Source organism: Calidris pugnax, unplaced genomic scaffold (assembly GCF_001431845.1).
Source record: "Calidris pugnax isolate Ruff unplaced genomic scaffold, ASM143184v1 scaffold244, whole genome shotgun sequence".
Taxonomy (NCBI): Eukaryota; Metazoa; Chordata; class Aves; order Charadriiformes; family Scolopacidae; genus Calidris; species Calidris pugnax.
Genome location: NW_015091141.1, coordinates 2278713 through 2300748, shown reverse-complemented (window position 1 = coordinate 2300748; position 22036 = coordinate 2278713). Strand labels below are relative to the sequence as shown.

At 58.0% G+C, this 22036-nt stretch overlaps 1 protein-coding gene and 1 long non-coding RNA gene across 2 annotated transcripts; both read left to right on the top strand.

Annotated features, from left to right (window-relative positions):
* Nucleotides 1-7506: 7506 nt before the first annotated feature.
* LOC106897821 lies at nt 7507-14148 on the top strand. The gene is made up of 15 exons (XM_014958701.1): nt 7507-7624; nt 7978-8057; nt 8260-8385; nt 8524-8603; nt 8713-8827; nt 9139-9228; nt 9605-9709; nt 9893-10058; nt 10529-10623; nt 11070-11219; nt 11558-11712; nt 12053-12200; nt 12292-12414; nt 12854-13030; nt 14023-14148. The coding sequence occupies exons 1-15, from the start codon at nt 7507-7509 to the stop codon at nt 14146-14148; spliced, it is 1854 nt and encodes a 617-aa protein (XP_014814187.1).
* A 189-nt stretch (nt 14149-14337) lies between these two features.
* On the top strand, nt 14338-15266 carry LOC106897842. The gene is made up of 3 exons (XR_001413830.1): nt 14338-14440; nt 14731-14790; nt 15052-15266. It is a non-coding gene; the product is annotated as an uncharacterized LOC106897842 (long non-coding RNA).
* Nucleotides 15267-22036: the final 6770 nt, after the last annotated feature.

Here is a 22036-nt window from a genome sequence, read left to right as displayed (position 1 = left end):
TCGTACTTTTCTCCTTGAGGACCTTAACGGAAAGGAGTAAGTTAAAATTTCTCACAAATCAAATACTGAAAAAGAGCGCTTCATCTGGGAAGTCAGTCAAAACTGACGACTCGCCCCTGCGATGCCAGGTGAGCTCCAGCTGAGAAGCTGGAAAAGCCCTCCCTGTACCCACATCTGCAACGAAACACCCATGAGAAGTTGCCATCATGCCTTGGCATATCCACCCTCATAACTGAACAGCAGAACACGTCAGGGGACCACGTAATGACAGGGCACACAGGATGTAGGCCTATATTCTGTAGAATACAGACCCAGAAGAGATGCCTCGCTCCCATTTGGGCTTTGAGCTGGCAGCTCTCAAAGAACCTCAAAAGCCATGATGTACCCATGCCATCTCCCTGAGCATCAGCCCAGGAAGCCAGCCGGGAAGTGGATATCCATGGCCTCCAGCCACGTCTGGAAACAAACAGAACAGAGCAGCTCCCGTGAAATATCATCAAGAGGCTTCTTCCAATCTGAATGGCAGCAACTGCAGTTCCAACACGGGCTTGCTTGCTCACACCAAAGCATGCTCTTTGCAAGGCAGTGTCCCAGGGCACATCACTGAGCCCGACCCACTCCCTCTCAGCTCTTCTGCATGTCTGAGCATAGGCCAAGAAAATACTAAGTCAAACTTCGTATCAACAGGCTATTAAAACATAAATACTGACTCATTCAAGCGACAAACCTGTGGGATCACCCTGAGGCACCTGGACAAGATCCAGCTGAGCAGTTGGGTGGCCGTCAGCTACAGCTGTAATGAAGCACGTTTCCATTAGATGTTGTGACCTCCTTCTTTTCTCAGTGACCCGCAGTGACTGAAGGGGGTCAGGTCATGACCTGGGACCCAGATGCATGTGGAGATTTTCAAAGCTGCAGAGGGGCCTGGTGGCTGGCGCCTGGTGGCTCTCAAAATACAGTTTCCAGGCCAAGTGCATGTCCATCCTCAAAAGTCGGATGGACAAATGTACGGCCCCTTGGGGAATCCTCCTGGGAGATCTCTACTGTCCACAAAAGAAGCCCACGGGAAAGCACCGGGGGCAACAATGACCATTCCTACATCTTGTGGAGAAGAGCCCACTGGCCAGGGGAAGCCTGCACCAGCACGGCCACGTCTGCTCCCTGGCTGTGGGCTGGGGCTCTGTGTCCCACGGGGGCCTGGATTGGCCCCAGGAGAGCACTGCAGGGCTCGAGCAGGAATACTCCTGTTTTCCTGAGCGGACACCTCCCAGGGACACACGTCCCCGAGGCTGAAAGCCGAGATCCAGCTGAGGAACAGCAGAGCCATGGCACCGGGCACAGCTGTGACCAGCTGGGGAAGAAGCTCCTGCGGCGCCACTCCGGCTGCTCCGGGGCAGGGCGGCACAGGGACAGCTTTAGGGACGGTTTCTCACCCTGTAGCACCGCTCACGGCCCCACAGTTTGCCTGGAAAATGCCCCCACAGCAGCCATGGCCCCCTCCACCTCCCTGTGAGGCATCTCCCTCCTGGCACCCGCCATGGCTCACCCGGCTCTGCCAACCCCAGCACCACGGCCACCCCGAGGTGCAGTGGGTGCTGCGCCACGCTGCCAGGGCTGGGGGATGGCCAGCCCACCTACCTAATCGCCACGCTCCCCACGGAGCAGCCCAGGCCCCAGGGGCTTGCAGAATCACCACGAGGAAGATAAGGAGGCGAGTGGGGGTCATGGCCCCCGGCACCTGCACCGTGCTGCTGCTGCTGCTGTGCTCCTCCTGGCACTGCTGGAATGCTGCCTGTGGTGCAGCACTGCATCACACACCAGGGCACGACACAGCGCCACTCTGTGACCTCACAGTGGCCTCCCCACTGCTGGAAGGTGGCTGTTTCACAGCATCACAGAATCACAGAATCACAAGGGGTTGGAAGGGACCTTTGGAGATCATCTCCTCCAAGCCCCTGCCAGAGCAGGTCCACCCAGAGCAGGCTGCACTTGCCCAGGGGGGGTTGAATGTCTCCAGAGAAGGAGACTCCACCACCTCCCTGGGCAGCCTCTTCCAGCCCTCCGCCACCCTCACAGCAAAGAAGTTCCTCCTCATGTTTAGGTGGAACTTCTTACCTTCAAGTTTGTGCCCGTCACCCCTTCTCCTGTCCCTGGCCACCACTGAAAAAAGGCCGGCCCCATCCTCCTGACACCCACCCTTGAAATATTTAGAGGCGTTGATCAGATCCCCCCTCAGCCTCCTCTTCTCCAGACTAAAAAGACCCGAGTCCCTCAGCCTTTCCTCATAAGAGAGATGCTCCAGGCCCCTCAGCATCTCTGTAGCCTCTGCTGTCCCCTCTCCAGCAGTTCCCTGTCCTTCTGGAACTGGGCAGCCCAGAACTGGTCCCAGTGCTCCAGCTGGGGCCTCCCCAGGACAGAGCAGAGGGGCAGGAGAACCACTCTTGACCTGCTGGTCCCACTCTTCCTGATGCCCCCCAGGATGCCATTGGCATTTGTGGCCACCAGGGCCCATTGCTGCCTCATGGGCATCCTGGTGTCCATCAGGACCCCCAGGTCATTCTCCTCAGAGCTGCTCTCCAGCAGGTCACCCCCAGCCTCTCCTGGTGCAGGGGGTTATTCCTCCTCAGGTGCAGCACCCAACATTTGCCCTTGTTGAAGTTCATCAGGTTCCTCTCTGCCCAGCTCTCCAGCCTGTCCAGGTCTCTCTGGATGGCAGCACAGCCCTCCATTGTGTCAACCACCCCTCCCAGTTTTGTATCGTCAGCAAACTTGCTGAGGGTACGCTCCATCCCCTTGGCCAGGCCATTGATGAATATATTGAAGAGGACTGGACCCAGTACTGACCCCTGGGGGACTCCACTTGCTACAGACCTCCAACTAGATTCTGTGCCCCGAGTAACAACTCTCTGAGCTCTGTCTTTCAGCCAGTTTTCAATCCACCTCACTGTCCATTCCTCTAATCCACACTTCCTAAGCTTATCTATCAGGATGCTGTCAAAAGCCTTGCTGAAGTCAAGGTAGACAACATCCACTGCCCTCCCCTCTTCTATCCAGCCAGTGATGCCATCGTAGAAGTCTATCAGGTTAGTCAGACATGACTTCCCCTTGGAGATTCCATGTTGACGACTTCTGATATCTTTCTTTTCCTCCATATCCTTTGAGATGACACCCAGAAGGAGTCGTTCCACCATCTTTCCAGGGATGGAGGTTTGGAGGCCTACATGACAGGTTGCAGGAGCCACTGAAGGATAAAGTGAATCGAGCCAGTTTGTGGTGGTGAAAGCCATCCAGCCCACCTGGGTGCCAGAACTGTGGCAAGATACTGCTGCCCGGATAGAGAATCTGGTTGTGAATGTACGTTGCGTAGATGCCCATGTACCCAAGAGTCGGACCACTGAGGAACTTCAGAACAATCAGCAGGTGGACTGGGATGTTAAGGTTGAAGTGGCTCAGGTGGATCTGGACTGGCAACATAAGGGTGACATGCAACAGCCCAGCCCCACACACCATCTTGCCTGCCCCAAGAGACTGTTCTACTAGATGGATCCCAAAGTCCTGGAGTCAATGAACTCAAGGGATATTTTAGAGGGATGGCCCATGGACTACGAGAATTACATCTGGATGAGGAAGAGGAGACTGAGGGGTGACCTCATCACTCTCTACAACTACTTGAAAGGACGCTGTAGAGAGGTTGGTGCTGGTCTCTTCTCCCAGGTAATGAGTGTTAGAACAAGAGGGAATGGCTTCAAGCTGCAACAGGGTAGGTTTAAATTGAACATTAGGAAAGAGTTGTTCACAGAAAGAGTAGTCAGGCATTGGACTAGGCTGCCCAGGGAGGGGCTTGAGTCACCGTCCTTGGATGTGTTGAAGAGTCGTTTAGATGTGGTGTTGGGGGATATGGTGTAGGGGAGAACTTTGTAGAGTAGGGGAGATGGTTGGACTCAATGATCCCAAGGGTCTCTTCCAACCTCAATGATTCTATGATTCTATGATATACATACTTCCAAGACAGGGAAAGGTGGTGGTAGTTAATTGGAAACGGTAAGATCCGGGCCTGCCATAGATGCTATAGCATAAGGGGTGGATAAAGTCCTGGTTCTGGAGGAGGTAGGGTTAATTTTCCCAAGGAGCTGGCACAGGACACAGGTATTCCATATCATACATCCCCCTTCCTCCTCCTGTCCCCAGATTCTCTCGCTGAGCGGGCTATGAGGTGGTGTGGGCCAGCGTCCGCCCCAGTCAGTGGTCCTGGCCGTGCTCCCTCCCGGCTTTGTGCCCCCCGGTTCCACTGGCTGGCGCACGGGGAGAGGAAAGGGTCTTGGGGCTGCGCCAGCTCTGCTGAGCCACCGCCACACAGAGACATGTCACTGACTGTCCTGGGTTGAGAGACACAGGACTAACTTGTCTTCTAATGCTGGGGAAAATGGCACTTCTAGAAGACTCTAGTGTCGGAATTTGTGAACATTTTTACTTTCTCGCCAGCCAGGCTCTGCGGGATTCAAGTTTTTAGTGTTTTCAAGCCTTGCCAGGTGCAGGGATGAGGAGGAGCAAGGCCTGGGCGTTTGACCCAGGCTGCCCAACAGGATTCTTTCATGCCATGAACGTCACACTCAATCTAAATTAGCAAAGTTTGCTGCGTAGCTCTCTCCCCCTTGGTGGCGGTGGGTCCAGACAACTCCTTGTCCCGGTGCCGGAGCCCTGAGGCCTTCCCTTCCTCCTGAAGCCGTTGCGCTCGCAGTGTCCGCCATTTGCTGTCCCTGCTGGGAGTGCTCAGCTTCCTGCTGAGAGAATTGGCTGAGTCTAATTCCTGTATGTCTTATATCAGTATCGGGATTAATACTGGTTCTTTACTATTATTGTTAATTATTTAGTCTTGGTCTCTTAAATCTATTTCTATTTCAACCCTTGTGTTTCTTTGTGTTCCCCAATTCCCCTTTCCGGGTGGGGAGGGGTCATGGCGTGACAGAGTAAGTGTCTAAACGACAATAGGTTGTTAAGGGTTTTCTCAAACCGTAACACTGACCCAGCAGAGGGTGACAAATACTGCCTTATGCGGTATGCCCTGGGCCACGACGGAGGGACGGAGGGATGAGGAGGGACTCTTTACCAGGGTGATAGGGCAAGGGTGATAGTGATGGGAAAAGGGGTAACGGTTTTAAACTGGAAGAGGGGAGACTGAGAGGAGGTGTCAGGGGGAAATTCTTTGCTGTGAGGGTCTTTGCGCCTTCCTGAGGGTGGCTCTGTCCCACCGCCTCTTTGGAAAATGAAACCCAGAGCTCTGTGGGAAGCAGAGATGTAGAAGAGACAAAGCTATGACTTTTCTGTCTCAAATCATAGAATCATAGAATTGTTCGGGTTGGAAGGGACCTTTAAGATCATCTAGTCCAACCACCAACCAAACTCTGACAAAAACCATCCCTAAACCATGTCACTAAGCACCATGTCAACCCGGCTTTTAAATCCCTCCAGGGATGGTGCCTCAACCACTGGCCTGGGCAGCCCATTCCAAGGCTTAATAACCCTTTCAGGGTAAAAACTGTTCCTAATCTCCAATCTGAACCTCCCCTGGCACAACTTGAGGCCGTTTCCTCTTGTCCCATAGCCTGTTCCTTGGGAGAAGAGACCGACCCCCCCTGGCTACACCCTCCTTTCAGGGAGTTGGAGAAAGCGAGAAGGTCTCCCCTCAGCCTCTTTTGAGAAGATCCACAAAACACAAGGAAAGCCACAAAACAGTGCAAACCCAACAGATTGGTGTGTTTCCCTGCAATTTTATCTCAGCCACGTTCTGGCCTGCCAGCCATTGTGTGCATGTGGCAACCAGCCCAGGTGACAGCGGGGCCCTTTGTGACCTCCTCTGTGACACGCTGGGTGCCGGTGTGATCCCAGCCCCTCGGTGTCCAGCTGGGTGGGAGCACAGGGCTGGGGAGTGGTGCCACATAGAACCATAGAATGGTCTGGGCTGGAAGGGCCATCCAAAGGCCATCCAGTCTGACCTCCCCGCAGTCAGCAGGGACATCCCCAACTAGACCAGGTTGCCCAGGGCCACATCGAGCCTCACCTTGAAAATCTCCAGGGAAGGGGCCCCAACCACCTCCCTGCGCAACCAGTGTTCCACCACCTTCACAGTAAAGAACTTGTTCCTAAGATCCAATCTAAATGTGCTCTTCTCCAGCTTCAAGCCATTGCCCCTCGTCCTGTCACTGCAGGCCTTTGGAAACAGACTCTCCCCAGCTTTCCGGTACCCCCCCTTCAGGGTAGGTCACTAGTAGGTCTCCCCAGAGCCTCCTCTTCTCCAGGCTGAACAACCCCAGCTCCCTCAGCCTGTCCTCGTAGCAGAGGGGCTCCAACCCCCTGAGCATTTTTGTGGCCCTCCTCTGGACCCGCTCCATCAGGTCCTTGTCCTTCCCGTATTGAGGGCTCCAGACCCGGACACAGCGCTCCAAGTGAGGTCTCACCAGAGCAGGGCAAAGTGGCAGAATCACTTCCCTGGATCTGCTAGCAACACTTCTTTTGATGCAGCCCAGGATGGGGGAATTGGCCTTCTGGGCTGCAAGGTCCCACTGCCTGCTCATGTCCAGGTGCTCATGTCCATCAGCACCCCCAAGTCCCTTTCCTCAGGGCTGCTTTCTAATACCTCACCCCCCAGCCTGTACTGATGATGGCGAGGATTGTTCCGGCCCAGGTGCAGACCCCTGCACTTGCTCTGTTGAATCTCATGAGGTTCACCTGGGCCCACCTCTCCAGCCTGTCCAGGTCCCTCTGGATGGCATCCCATCCCTCTGGTGGATCGACAACACCACACAGCTTGGTGTCATCTACAAACTTGCTGATGGTGCTCTCAATCCCTCGGTCTCTATTGTTGATAAAAAAAACACGGGCGGCACAGGCAGGGCAACAGGCTGCTTCTCCTGCGGCAGGCTGCCCTGGCAGGTAGAGGGCTGCTGGGCTGGGAGCCCCCGGAGCCCCCGGTTCATTTTCGGCTGCACCTTCTCTTCCCTCTTTCCCCCCATTATCCTGAATGCTCCGCTTCCAAGATTATTGGTTTGTGGTGGGGTGTAGTGTGTGGGGTTGTGGGTGTGGGGTTTAGTTGGTAGGTGGTGGGTTTGGGATGTTGTTTTTGTGTTTTGTGGTTTTATTTTTTATGTGGTTGGACTTGATGATCTCGGAGGTCCCTTCCAACCACTAAGATTCTGTGATTCTGTGATCCTGGATGCTCCGCTTCCATGTGTTCCATGCCTGCCCCTCCCTGCCTGGGGGGCAGGTCACAGTGGGGCCCTTTGTGACCTCACCTGGAGACACCCCGCTGCTCTGCGTGTGGTCAGCGTGGCTGCGGCCCCCTGCCCGCAGTGTCCGGCAGGACAGCCACAGGACAGGGCAGGAGCGGAGCGAGCCCAGAGCCCCCGAGCGCAGCCCGTGTCTTTCCTTGCTGCCCCTGGCAGCCTCACAGTGCCGAGGCCTTGCGCCAAGGCTTCCTCCTTCCCCTTCCCTTTGCCTCCATCCCACAGGATGGCAGAGAGACCCCCCAGCCGCCCCAGGGTGGCCTGGGAGGAGAAGGGGGCTCCCCGGGAGCGCAGATCTCCACCGGAGCCCTATGAAGTGACCATGGTCAAGCCGCTGGAGATGGGTGAGTGAGGGGCCCTGTTGGTCTGGGCAGGGCTGGGGCCAGCGAGGGCACCCTGCTCCAGGCCAGGGTCACCTTTTCCTGGCAGGCTGGCAGGGGAGTCCCATGGGTGGTGGGCATGGTGCTGCCTGAAGGCCGGGGCTGTCGGGGCTGGGAACGGGCCCCGGCACAGCCTCTCCCGCTGCGCCGTGCTCCGACATGGCAGCCCGTCTGCCGGGCACCCTCCGGCCCTGACACCGGTGGGAAGAAGGCGCCAGGGGAGCGGGCACGGGGCTGGACGGAGGGCAGATCTCCTTCCTCTGCCCTCCTGCCAGCAGCCCCTCTCTACAGCCCTCCCTGCTCCCCTCCTTTTGTAGATTTCGAACAGGTACCACTCTACAGAGAGGAAAAGGCGACCATGGACTTTATCCGGGCCTTTGTCCGCTGCCCAGAAGAGGTAATGGCGGCCATTTCCCCTGCAGCTCTGCCGACATCTCCTGCCAGGGGCTCTGCTGCCGGGCTGCTGGAGGTGTGCTGGCTGGGCAGAGCTGCTTCTCCCCGCTCTGCCACACGGCCCTGCACCCCCGAGGCTCCGCTCCCGCCGGCCGTGGGGCCCCCCTCTCACGCTGCCTTTGTCTCTCTGTCCCCGCGGCTGCCAGGACACGGAGCAGAAGATGGAGTTTCTTGACTGCATCTACATGCTGTTCAGAGCAGCCAAGGCCCGTTACTTGACAGAGGGCCTCGATGACTTCTGCTACAAATATGAGCTGGCAGAGAATGTCAAGGTGAGAGCACACCGGGCGGCTCTGGGGAAGGGGGCAAGGCCCCCCCAGCACCGGCCCCCGCTGAGGACAACGCTGGGGCAGGGCGAGGGTCTGGTGGCCCTGGGAGCTGCCAGGTCCCATCCCGGTTGTCCTCTGCAGATGCTGCTGGAAAAGGAGCCCAGGGACAACCTGAGCACAGCAGTGCGGTGGAAAGCCATGCTTGCCATCGCCGAACTGAGGTACCTGCCCATCCCTGCCCCAGAGGCCCATGTCCACCCGCATGAGGCCTCGAGGCGCTGCTCCAGTCCACTGCACCAGTGTCTGACAGGCCCCTCTTTCTCTCTGCAGCTCAGTGAGGATAGCGCTGGAGGGCAAAGAGGATAGCCTCCTAGAAGCCTGCTTCTCGAGGGTCTTGTCCCTTCCTCCTAAAGAGGAAATGCAGGACACTAACCTCTACATGCTGGTAAGTGCTGGGAGCCCCTAGTCCCTCTGGGCTGCTCCCTGGCCCGAGCTGTGGTATGACCAGAGGTCCATAGCAGAGTAGGGTCTTGGCTTTGCTTTCCCATCCTCATCCCTTTGTCCCCTTCGCGTAGGCCTGGCAAACCTCCAGTGCTGCAGGCTGCTCTGCATGCAGCAGATTGTCTGCCCTTGGGTCTCTCCTGGGCACTGCGAGGCAGCACGGGAGCCCTCCCTTGGCTCTGGGGGTTCAGAGCAGTCTCCTGGGGGCGAGAGGGACAGCAGAATCCCCGGCATGACTCTTTGCCCTCTTTGCAGACCATGAACACCATGGACACCATGCTGAAAACGTTGGTGCTCAACTGTCCTGTCTTCAGAATCAGCGAGTTGGTGCAGATGATCTTGCAGGTCTGGCATGTGCAAAGAGTGGACTTCACAAGGGTTGTTCCTCACCCCGGAGGGAAGGAGGTGTCCACTCTGGAGTGGATGGTCCTGCTTCAGGTGCCATGCAGAGACAGCATACTGCCGGGAGGGTGCCCACCTCCCTTGGGCCACCAGGGGCTGCCCAACAGGCTCTTCCCGAGCGCAGTGGCTGCAGAGGGTGGCATCTGCCTTCCTGCCTGGCCACACGGTTGGTCCGGGGAATTTGTCCCAAGCCTGGGAGCTCCCCTAGGGCAGGAACTACAGGCTTTCCTTGAGAACCTTAATGGGCTGTGTGAGTCCAGCCCAGGAGGTCAGCAGTGGTGCTTCTGGCAGGGCTCACCAGCAGCTTCTCTCTTCCCAGATGCTGCTGGACTTCACCGACTCCGAGATGGTAGCTGTGCAGGAGAGGGCCCTGGACAGGATTAAGGTGCTGTGCAATCTGGTGGCCGACAATGCCACCCTGGAGGTAAGGAGCCAGGCCCTCTCCCGCCAGGCCATCTCCCCTTCCCTGCACACCACAGCAGCCACAGCTCTCCCTGCACGCGACGGCTGCTCTGGGGGCCGTGGCCGGCACAGCCCTGCAGAGCCCTGACCCTGACCTTGGGTTCAGGGCTTTGGCACCACCTCAGTCTTTCTCCTTCCCTCACAGTTTGGAAGAGACACATATGACCTTGTCTACCATGGAGATCTGCAGATCCCAATTCTGGGAACGCTGCTGGGACGACTCCTCCTTTTCTATTCTTCCAAGGAAAGGACACACTTTCCAGCTTTTGATGCTCTTAACGAACTCCACAGATTCGTCCATAACCAAAAAAGTAAGAGAAACAACCCGCAATGGTGGGCTTCATCCCTTTGCACACAGACATCTCCTGATAGGTCTGCTTCTCTCACTGACCTCCTTTGCCCTTCACAGCTGCTTCCCAGCTGTCATTTTGCTGCAGAAGCCAAGTGCTCTCCTGCCATCCAGGATCTGTTCTCTGCTACTCTCCTTCCTCCCTCCTTTCAGCATCTTGAACCCCACTCGCTCTTTTGTGGTCCCTACAGCCAAAGCTACCATTGATTCTCATGTCCCAAAGCCATGCCTTCCCTGTTGGGGAAGAGCAGATCCATCTGTGCATCAGCCCAGCTGGTCTCCAGTGCCTGAAGCTGTCCCTGATGCCTTCCAGAAATGCCCTGGACCGCTTGTGTCCTGCCGTCTTGCAAGCGGATCTCAGGGCAGTTTGGTAAGATTGCTGGCAAAGCTGCTGTGTATGAAGGACTCTTCTGTGTTTCCCCTGCTATTTAGGCAGGTCAGTGGCAAAGGATGGAGCATCAAGGCGTGATGGGAAAACTGACACCAGCTGCTACATGAAGCTCTGCACCGCCAGAGACTTTGCCATGGTAATGATTTTCCCCTTGCTGGGCCTCCTGTCTGAGGCATCAAGAGAGGACTTGAGCAAGCAAAGGCATCCAGAATCAGTGGGGTGGGGTGGCCACACTGGCCCTGGTGATAGGCTTCCTTCTGTCCCCGAGCAGGGACGCTGTGAAGGCTGCACGCCGGTGTCCCAGCAGTAGCTCCAGCCCTCCTGGCCACCAGCGAGCCCTGGTTCTCTGTAGGGCCAGCACGCTGTGCCCATGAACCCAAGCCTCCTCCCTCACCTTGGGGACCCTCTGCTCTCATCCGCCACCCTGCAGGGACTGCAGCGCCTGCTGCCAGCTTTCCTGCGGGCACTGCCACCGGCACTGCCAGGCATCTCTCGCCAGGGCTGCTCACATGGCCCAGCTAAGCCGCACCATCAGGGGACTCAGCGTGACGTCTTTGCTCCCTTCCTTCCTCCCTCCCACAGGAGTTTGCCAAACACCTCACACATTATGAGGCGGCTGACGTTGTCTGTGTGGCCATTGAGGCACTGAGAGACTCCAGCATCTTCGACAAGGAGGCGGCAAGAAACATGCTGGATCTGTTCATGACATACCCCGGCTTCTGGCTGGTGGATGTAAGTGACTGTGGTTGGATTGCCCTGCCCTTGAGCCCTGTCAGGCCTTGTTCCTCCCTGCCTCCCTCCCACACCCAGGTGTCTCGGGCACCTGAAGCCACCTTCAGCCAGCAGAGAGGGATGGGAAGGGCAGCTGAGGAAACAGCTGGCTCCAGTGGCAGCCCCATCCTCACCCGTGCCTTGAGCCCTGTCAGGCCTTGTTCCTCCCTGCCTCCCTCCCACACCCAGGTGTCTCGGGCACCTGAAGCCACCTTCAGCCAGCAGAGAGGGATGGGAAGGGCAGCTGAGGAAACAGCTGGCTCCAGTGGCAGCCCCATCCTCACCCGTGTCCCCTCCAGGTGCCAAAGATCATGAGCTGCATCCGGGAAAACCTGGAACGTATCAACATGGAGTCAGCCCGGCAAAGCATGGAGTCACTGCTTCTTGCGCTGACTCACCTGGACCCCAGCAAAGTGTTCCTGAGCCTGTTGAAGTTCTCGGCAACCAGAGACAGGTACTGGCCCCAAAAGCCATGCGGGTTTGTTCCCTGTGGGAGACGGACCCAGAGGCGCTCTGGCTGCCAGACCCAAGGAATACTGCAGGACATCCCTGTGGAGCAAGGCCCTCCATCCCACCACACTTTCCAGCCCTGGTGGGTCGGCCAGGCTGCAGCAGCCAGAGCCAGCCCAGCCAGCCCAGAGCGGGTGTGGGGTTCCCAGCCCCACAGGGAGCTCGGCCCCCTCTGGCTGCCCAGGGCATCCCAACCGAGGGGCAGGGCATAGCAATGCGGGGCTGGCTGCGGCCATGCTGCTGTGGCCGAGGCAGCCCTGCTGACAGAGTGCTCTGGCTTTCAGCGACGGCAGGGCAATGTGGGAGGCGATGTTTTGCATCCCCCAGACTTTGGAGAAGATCTTAGAGGAGCTCCTCGACAAACTCCAGGGCAGGAAATCGTGCAGCCCAGTCCCCATGGCCACCGAGAAGGCCTACATCCTTCACTTGGCTGTGAGTTACCTTGACAAAAGTGAAAAAGCCTTGCTCGCCTTCAGCGAGCCCTGCAGGCTGTGCCAATATCTCACTGCTGTGTTTGTTTCAGCTGATGGCCTCCACTCAGCTTCAATCAGATGATTGGGGTAATGCCTCTCAGAGCAATACGAACGTGGTGACAGCCTTGCAGTTGCTCAGATGCCTCATCCCGCTCTCACAGACACCTGACTTGGTGAGCAGGGTGTCACTAAGGGGAGGCACGTTGGCAGCCGGGGCCTGGGGCAGTGGGTGAGGTGGTGGCTTGGCGGTGGCTGGGAGACGGGCAGTGGGATGACTGCTCCACATGCCCTCCCTGCCATGGTGGGCCTTGGTGGCTGCCTGGGGAGCTTTCCAGGCACAAATGGTTACCTATCCATGTGCCCCTTTGGGCCTGTAGGAAAATGAGGTGGCTGAGCAGGGGACGGGGAGTCTTTGCTTTCCTGCTCTCCCTCTGCTCTCCTGCATCCCCATCAGTGTGCCCATGGCCACCACCTGCCAGGAGGCTGCTGCAGAAATTCCTGTGGCACCACCTGCCAGGACGCCGGACAGGAGGCTGGTGCTCAGTGACCAGAGCATTTTTGCTGGGGTGGTCTTTGAACATTTCTCAAAAAAGAAAACTGTCTTTCCTATAGGCAATAAAAATGAAGGTCCTCCTGCCACACCTGATGGAGTTGCTCCAGTTAGGTCACATCAACATCAAGATGAATGTCCTGGTCATCTTCCAAAATGTGATGCATCACCTGGAGACAAAGGAGGCCAGCTCCATTGCTGTGCAGCTGGCAGAGAACCTCCTGCCCATCTTTGATGCTGTAAGGCTGATGTGGGAGACTGAGCCCTGCAGATGGGCACTCTGCGATGAGAGCTGCCCTTCAGCCCAGCCCCGTGGGCAGCACTCGGAGCAGGGTCTGCTCCCCTGGTTCTGCTGGGATGGCTTCTGGGCTTTGCAGCCCAGCAGGGCTTCTCCCTCCTGCAGAATCTGGCCCCGGAGCATCTCCCCTCCCATCTGCCAGGCTCTCGCCCTTGGGCTGATGCTCCCAGGATGCAGGGAGGGGCTCTTCTCAAGTCCCCCTCTCCCCGGGTTCTGCAGAGACACGGAGTGATGAAGGTCCCCTGGTGAAACTGGCCACACGTGAATAAAGCTGGACCAAGCAGCCCAGTCCCTCAGTGTCCTTCACGCAGGGAGCAGCGTGAGCGTGCCAAGCTGACAGCATTGTCCCTGGCCTCTACTGCTGCCTGCAGGACAGCTGCTGAGGCTTGTGAATTGTTTAAGTTTTAGAGTTGACTAAATTCCTTAGGATCATAATTTGGTGTGATTTGTGCTGCTTGCTTGGCTCTGCTTAGCGTGAGCAGCTACATTTGCTGAAACCTTTGGGCTGTGAGAAGTCCCTTCTTCTCAGCATCCTTCCTGCAACAGTCCTGGGGTCCCCTCCCAGCTACGCTGCCTCCCTTCAGCCCTCCTCCAGCGCAGCCCAGAGGAAGGGCCCTGCAGACCCAGCACCAGCAGGGGCAGAGAAGCTGGCACAGACATTGCCCACCCCTGCCCTGCCCGTGGCCCGAGGTGTGAATACGTGCGTCCCCACAGGCTTCCCTGCTGTCCCTGCAGCTGCTGGAGGCCATGGCCTGGAGGCTCAATCCCTGTCCCCCCAGGCTGTGCCCAAGAGAACCCCAGAGGTTTAGGCCAGGGCATGTCCCAGCACCCCAAGGGCAGGATCACGCCGGGAAGGAAGCCAAGAGGAGTGGGGACCACCAGGTCTCCTTCCCCAGGCTGTGGGGCCATCTCCCAGCTTTTGCCGCTCTGCAGGCCTCCGAGGAAGCCTTCCTTGCTACAGCAGAACTCCTCAGATGGAACATGGATCTGGATTCAGGAACACACGGATCGGGATCAAAGGGAGACGAACAGACAGTCCTTCTTGGACATCAGCCATGAAAGCAGGAGAGCTGACCCTTTGATCTTCAGCATTTATACTGAGTGTGATGCAGAATGGCTGTGGGGGCCGGTCTCCCCCCGGAGGAAGGTGACGCTCTCACCCTTAGCAACAGGGGTGCTGGGAGGAGGGATGTGTCTGGATAACTGGGGAGGGACGGTGACATGCCTGTACCATTGTGCTCTCCCCAGCTGCTGCAGGACAGGAGGAGGTCGAGAGAATACTTGGAGCAGAGCCTGCCATATCTGAACAATGCTCAGGTCCCCTTGCGAGAGATGGCCGTCAGGTTCATTGGTGAGCCTCTGGGGTCCTTCTGCTGGCAGCCTGTCCCCAGTCCTGGTGCTGCACTGGCAGCGAGCAGCAGACCCGTGGTTGCCCCGTGCAGGGCTTGGTGGCCTCTTTCTCCCAGCCCTGCCCCATGCGGGTGGGCTTGGTGGCCACCATATTGAGTCCCACCACCCTCGGGTACTGTCCTTCCCTGGGGTCAGGCCTGCTGGGGGCCAGGAGGGCATGCAGCCGAGCTGACGATGCCGGGCTGCTGGGGCGTGCTGGGGAGCAGGGGCCTGACAAAGTTCTATGCCTAGGGCTTGGTGCGCGGCAGCTGAGGGGCCGAAATGAGAAGCAGCTGGAGGATATCTGCAACGGTGAGCAGGGGCAGTGCTGGGCTGGCTGGGGCTGGTGGGGCAGGGGCCAGAGCCTGGGCAGGGTACTGCCACCCCTGGCCCCACTCCAGGGACCAAGGAATGCATCCAGGGGCACTTGGGGCACTCCTGAGCAGGAGCTTCCAGCTGAAACGTTGGTCTCACCTGCTCCTCCTGGCCAGAGAAAGAGAGGCATGGGGCTGGCATGGCAGGGTCTCTGCAGACAGCGGGGTTTCACCACTGCTCTGTTTCTTTCTGCCACAGCCCTCAAGCCCTTGGCGACTGATGATGAACACATGATCCAATCCCTGGCAGCTCAGACGTTGCTGACCCTGGAAACACCAAAGAAGTCAGGGTGGGCCCGACGAATACTGACCTGTGGGTTCTGCAGAGACACGGAGTGATGAAGGTCCCCTGGTGAAACTGGCCACACGTGAATAAAGCTGGACCAAGCAGCCCAGTCCCTCAGTGTCCTTCACGCAGGGAGCAGCGTGAGCGTGCCAAGCTGACAGCATTGTCCCTGGCCTCTACTGCTGCCTGCAGGACAGCTGCTGAGGCTTGTGAATTGTTTAAGTTTTAGAGTTGACTAAATTCCTTAGGATCATAATTTGGTGTGATTTGTGCTGCTTGCTTGGCTCTGCTTAGCGTGAGCAGCTACATTTGCTGAAACCTTTGGGCTGTGAGAAGTCCCTTCTTCTCAGCATCCTTCCTGCAACAGTCGGGAACTGGATTCTGGATCTGGATTCAGGAACACACGGATCGGGATCAAAGGGAGACGAACAGACAGTCCTTCTTGGACATCAGCCATGAAAGCAGGAGAGCTGACCCTTTGATCTTCAGCATTTATACTGAGTGTGATGCAGAATGGCTGTGGGGGCCGGTCTCCCCCCGGAGGAAGGTGACGCTCTCACCCTTAGCCAGAATGGATGTGGGAACCCAGACAGAGCTCCCACAGACGTAAACAGGCTGCAGGGAGTGCCAGAGCCTTTCCCTGGGAACGGGTGGCAGCCATGAGAACTACTGGGCCCATTTAGTTTGGAGAAGAGGAGGCTGAGGGGGGACCTCATTGCCCTCTACAACTCCCTGAAAGGAGGGTGCAGAGAGGTGGGGGTTGGCCTCTTCTCCCAAGGGAATAACAACAGGAGCAGAGGAAATGGTCTGAAGTTGGGGCGGGGGAGGTTTAGATTCGATCTTGGGAAGAATGACTTTGCTGAGAGGGTGCTCAGGCACTGGAACAGCCTGCCCAGGGAGGTGGTGGAGTCACCATCCCTGGAGCTGTTTAAGAAACGTGTAGACATGGCACTTCAGGGCCTGCTCTAGTGCCAGAGATTGTTGGGTTGTGTCTGTGTGTGGGTGTGGGGGGTGTGTTTGGTTGGTTGGTTTTTTCTTTGTGGTTTTTTTTTGGTTTGGTTTGGTTTTTTTGTGGTTGGAGTCGATGATCTCAAAGGTCCCTTCCAACCATGAAGATTCTGTGATTCTGTGAACTGCTGTGTGTGTTGTGACCAGTCTGCTCAGCCTGGCAGCAGAGGTGAGAGAGGAAGCCAAAAGGCTGAGGAGCATTTAGGGGGGCTGAACAAGAAATAGGCTGGTGGAGCCAGGCTCTGCCCTCCTTGAAACCAAAACAGGGGCACCTATCAGAAAGTAGCCAGGGTCAAGGAGCCCCTGTCTCCTGCCCCGGTCAGGCAGAAGCCAAATGAAAAGAGTGAATGGAGGCAAGTTCATGGTTGGGGCAGCAGACCAGCTTCCTCCTTGCCCACCTTGACCTCCCGGTACCTCTGAAGAACAGATATGAGGTTTTGCTTGAGGAAGACCAGTCAAGTGAGGATGTGGATGGTGGGCAATCGACACCAGAGATGCCTCCACAGTCAGAAAGGCTCACTGCCCATGTCACCACCACAGCCACAAGGAGGAAAAGAAGGGTTATGCTTGTTGGTGACAATATAAAGGGGAAGGGAGGGCCATATATGCCGGGTGGAGCCTCCTCGGAGGGAAGTCTGCTGTCTTCCTTGGGCCCAGGTTAAGGATGTCACCAGGAAGTTTCCTGGCTTGGTACAGTCCTCAGACTATTACCTGTTATTGATCTTCCATGTAGATGGGGAGGAAGCTACAACTTGTAGTCCAAAAGCAATCAAAGGAGATTTTCAGGGCATTGGGAGGGTTGGTGAGGAATCCGGGGCACGGGTTATTTTTACCTCGCTCCTTCCAGTTCCAGGCAATGATGCTGAGAGGAAAAGATGGATCCAGTCTATTAATATGTGGCTCCATGGCTGGTGGTACTGCCACAATTTTGTTTTTTTTTGACAATGGGATGGCCTATACAGCACTGGGCTCGCTGACATCAAATGGGAGACACCTCTCTCAAAGGAGGAAGAGGGTTCTTGCCCAAGGGATTTGGCACTGATCAACAGGGCTTTAAACTAGATGTGAAAGGGGAGGGGGATAATAATATCAGGCTCATCTGTGACAAGATGTGGGGTATCACATCAGGCTTATAGGGACGGGGTGCTGGTAAGGGCCTTCAACCTGTTGCCCTGAGACATGCTGGGGACACTGCATTGCAGTCAAAGTCTTACAGAGATGAGCCAGAGGCTCCTGAGGTCATTGGAGTCAACAGGGAAACACCCATGAAACACCTTGAGGAGTGTTCCCCTAAGAAGGTGACACAGCCAAGAGCCCAGCTGGAGTGCCTCTATACAAATGCCCGCAGCATTGGCAGCAAACAGGAGGAGCTGGAAAGCTATGACATAGTGACCATTACTGAAACCTGGTGGGACGAATCCTATGACTGGAGTGTGGCTGTTAATGGCTACAAGCAGAAGGGACAGGCAGGGAAGGAGGGGTAGAGGTGTTGCCCTCCATGTCAAGGAATGGATAGAGTGGGAAGAGATCATGGAATCATGGAATCACAGAATTGTCAGAGTTGGAAGGGACCTCTAGAGACCCTCCAGTCCAACTCCCCTGCCAAAGCAGGGCTGCCCAGAGCACATCACTCAGGAGCATCCGGGGGGGGCTTGAAGATCTCCAGAGAAGGGGACTCCACACCCTCCCTGGGCAGCCTCTGCCAGGGCTCTGCCACCCTCACCCCAAACAAGTTCTTCCTCACATTTGAATGGAACTTCCCATGTTCCAACTTGTGCCCTGTTGTCCTCGAGCAAGCAGGGCAATATCCTCCTTCCCCAACAACCCTAGTTTAAAGCTCGGTCAGTGAGCCCCACTAATTCATGAGCAAACATCCTCTTCCCCTTTTCAGGAGGATGAATCCCATCCGATGATTGCCTGGTGCCATGCTGGCCATCCCATTGTCAAAAAACCCAAAATTGTGGCACGGTGACACCAGTCCATGGAGCCACGTATTGACAGACTGAGCACTTCTGCTTCTTCCAGAGTCACTGCCTGTAACTGGGAGAAGAGAAGGGAAGACTACCTGCACCCCAGATTCCCTTACTGCCCTTCCCAAGGCCTTCAAGTCTCTTTTGATTTCCCTTGGGCTACGTGTGGCCACTCATCACCACCCACATGGAAGAGCAGTGGTGGGTAACAGTCCGAGGGACCAACCAGACTGGGAAGCTCCCTAGTGACATCCCTGACCCATGGAGGCAGCAGAATTCCCTGAGAGGAGGGTCTCCCCTGCACATCGGACCCTCTGTTCCCCTCAGAAGGGAGTCACCCACAACTACAACCCGCCTCTTCTTCCTTGGGGAGGTGGTTGTTAAACAGGGCCTTTCTGGTCCTGGTGGCTCTTCTGGTGTAGCCTGACCCTCTTCCACATCATCCATGGGCTGGCCCACCCCCTCCAGGGCTTCACACCTACTGTGTAGAGGCACCTGGGTGTTGGGGTGGGCAAGGAGGGGGTTCGCTTGCCACCCCGAGCACAGACTTGCCCCCATTCACAGCTCTCCGTTTGGCCACTGCCTTCGCTCTGGCAGGGGGTGGGTACAGGATCTCCTTTAGCTCTGGGATTTTTTGGTGGGTCTTCTCTCGGGGAGCTCGGAGCCTGATTCCACAAAAAAAAAAAAGGGAAAATTAAAAATCTCCTGAAATAGTGCAGAGAGATATTATTTTTTAAAACCAGTTAAAACCAAAAACAAAACTAGAAGAACCAAAGGAAATCCCAACCATCCTGTCATGTTACCGCTGCTGTCAGACCTCTTGTAGGTGACCCCCATGTGGGTAGCACAGTGTCCCACTCCATGGGGACATGTCTCTGCCTTGCACTCGCCCAGGGCTTGCTCCCACCCCAAAGCCATCCCACATCCCCCTGGACCCTATGTCCCCCTGTCCCACATCAGCCTGGATTCATGTTGCCCCCTTCCCACATGGTCCTGGACCCCTCATCCCATGTTTCCCCCAGCCCCACATCCCCATGTCCCACATCAGTCCTGTCCCCCCATCCTACATCGCACTGGATCCCCTTCCCATGTCTCACCTATCCCATGTCACCCTGGACCCCACATCCCACTGTCCCACATCACCCTGAACCCCCTTCCCATCTCCCACCCATCCCACATCCCACCCATCCCACATCCCCCTGTCCCACGTCACCTTGGACCCCCTGCCCCACACCCCCCCAGCCCACCCCATGGATCCAGAGCTGCCAACATGCTGTAGGATCACCATCCCTTGGAGAAACAACCCTCTGTCCATAAAAGCATCTCAGCCACGTGCAGCAGCACCACGAGGGTGTGGGTCTTGCTTCAACCCCCAGCACACCTGAGAAGTCCTCAGAGAAACCCCTAAGCCCTCCCCCAGGGTAAAGCAGTTCGAGTGAGGGGACATCGAGGCAAGTTGTGACTATAACTCACTCCCATTGACCCAATGGCTCCAGTCAGGGTAGATATTCCACCTTTGGGTGCCAGAAGACAGGGTGGGATGATCCCGGGGGAGGCACAGGGAGCACCCCGCTCCGCTCCCAGCAGAGGCAGCCCAGGAGGAACCATTCCACCCAAAGCTCCCCACTGGAGAGGGAGGGGTCAGGAAATTCAGCCCCCACTGACACAGCACAGAGGGGCAGCATGGGGACCAAGCCAGGGACGGAGTGGGTGGCATCAGCCCCACATGGGGGGGGTCACCGACACCCGTGGGGTCCCCCCACTTCCCTCCCCATCGGTGGGGTCATCAGTGAGGGCTGAAGGCAGCTACAGCCACCATCATCACCATCATCACCGGCCTCACGGACACCATGACCCACTGGGACATCCCCTACAATGCCACAGCCCTCACTGACCTCTGCAGGGCGCAGGGCAGGGCGGGTGGCACAGGGACACGGGGCATGTAGGGTGGCACAGGGACATGGGGCATGTGGGGTGGCACAGGGATCTGGGGCACGTGGGGTGGCACAGGGACATGGGACATGTGGGGTGGCACAGGGACATGGGACATGTGAGGTGGCACTGGACCCTGGCCACGTTGGGTGGCACAGTGACATGAGGCCCATGGGGTGGCACAGGGATCTGGGGCATATGAGGTGGCACGGGGGGCACATGAGGTGGCTTTAGGGATCCAGGGGGTGGCAGAAGGATGTGCCCAGTCGCCAGGGCGCTGAGGTGCCCCCAAATCCCCCCAAGATGCATAGTCGGGGCAGGGTGGGCACAGACCCCACTTTATTCCCCCCTGCCATGGCTGTGCCGTGGGGCACTAGAGGTACTTGTAGGGCACCTTGGCGGGCACCGTCTGCAGCTCCAGGCGCACAGGGCACTTGTAGAAGTGGGTGAGGAGGGTCTCGACGTAGCCCCCCAGGAAGTGGAGCTTGGCAGGGGGCAGCCCCCGTGTCAGCAGGAGGCAGAGCACCAGCAGGTTCCCCCGGCGCTTCACCAGGGCGGCGTCGGCCAGGAGACCCGGGAAGGTGCCGTGCAGGAACCGCCGCAGGAAGGTGTCCTCCAGCGCCCGCTCCGCCGCCCCCACCTCCCCGCACAGGTTCCCTGCAGGCACCCACAGCGTGGGACCCCGCATCCCCCCCACCGGGGGACATGGGACCCAGAGCCATCCCCCGCCCCAAACGGCACCGGCCACACCATGTGTCCCATCCCCGTGACACCCCTGTGACCCACATGTCTCCATCCCATGACACCTGTGTGCCCCACGTCCCATCCCTGTGACACCCCTATGACCCACATGTCCCCCCTCCATGACACCCACGTACCCCACATTGTCCCCCATGACACCCATGTGCCCCACATGTCCCTAGCCCATGACACCCCTGTGCCCCATGTCCCATCCCCATGACACCCCTGTGCCCCACATGTCCATCCCCACCATGCCCATGTGCCCCACATGTCCGTCCCCACCACGCCCACGTGCCCCCCACAGCCCCATCCCCACCATGCCCATGTGTCCCACACAGCCCTGGCCACACCGTGTGTCCCATCCCCGCAACACCCCTGTGACCCCCATGTCCCCACCCCATGACACCCACGTGCCCCACGTCATCCCCCATGACACCCATGTGCCCCACATGTCCGTCCCCACCACGCCCATGTGCCCCCCACAGCCCCATCCCCACCATGCCCATGTGGCCCACACATCCCCCATATGTTCCTGCCCACACCGTGCCCACGTCCCCCTCATGTCCCTGTACCCCCCAAAGTCTACGTGTCCCACAGGTCCCCATCCCCACAGATGCCCTCGTGCCCCACGTGTCCCTGTCCCTGCACGCCCCATGCCGGCCATGCCCAAGCACCCCACACATCCCTCTTCCCCACAATACTTTACAGCCTCCCCCTGCTATGCCCTTGTGCCCCATACGTCTCCATCCCTGCCCTCCCCCCACCCCTGGGTGCCCCCCTCCCCAGCGTCACGCCGCGGGGTGACCCACCGGTGTGCAGGGAGAGCCAGCCCTTGCGGTGGGCGATGTAGTGGGGGGCGTGCGCCTGCTCGTAGGTCACCGGCTTGTCCCCTTTGCCCACGCGTACCCGCGCCGCCCGCGTCTGGGGGGACACGGAGGGTCAGGGGGGGCATCTATGGGGCAGGGGATGAGGGGAGCACCCCCCCCTTCCCCCGGGGCTTACCTTGAGGCAGGCGGGGGTGGTGTGGAGGAGCCGAGCAGCCCCGGGGAGGGGGCGGATGTGGGGCACGGCCTGGGGAGGAGAGAAGGGTGAGGGACAGGGGGCACCCCCAGGAACCGGCGGGGTGGCCCCAGTGCCCCCAAGGCCTGCTCTCCCCCGCTCCCAGTGCCCCCAAGGCCTGCTGTCCCCTGCTCCCAGTGCCCCCAAAGCCTGCTCTCCCCCCACTCCCAGTGCCCCCAAGGCCTGCT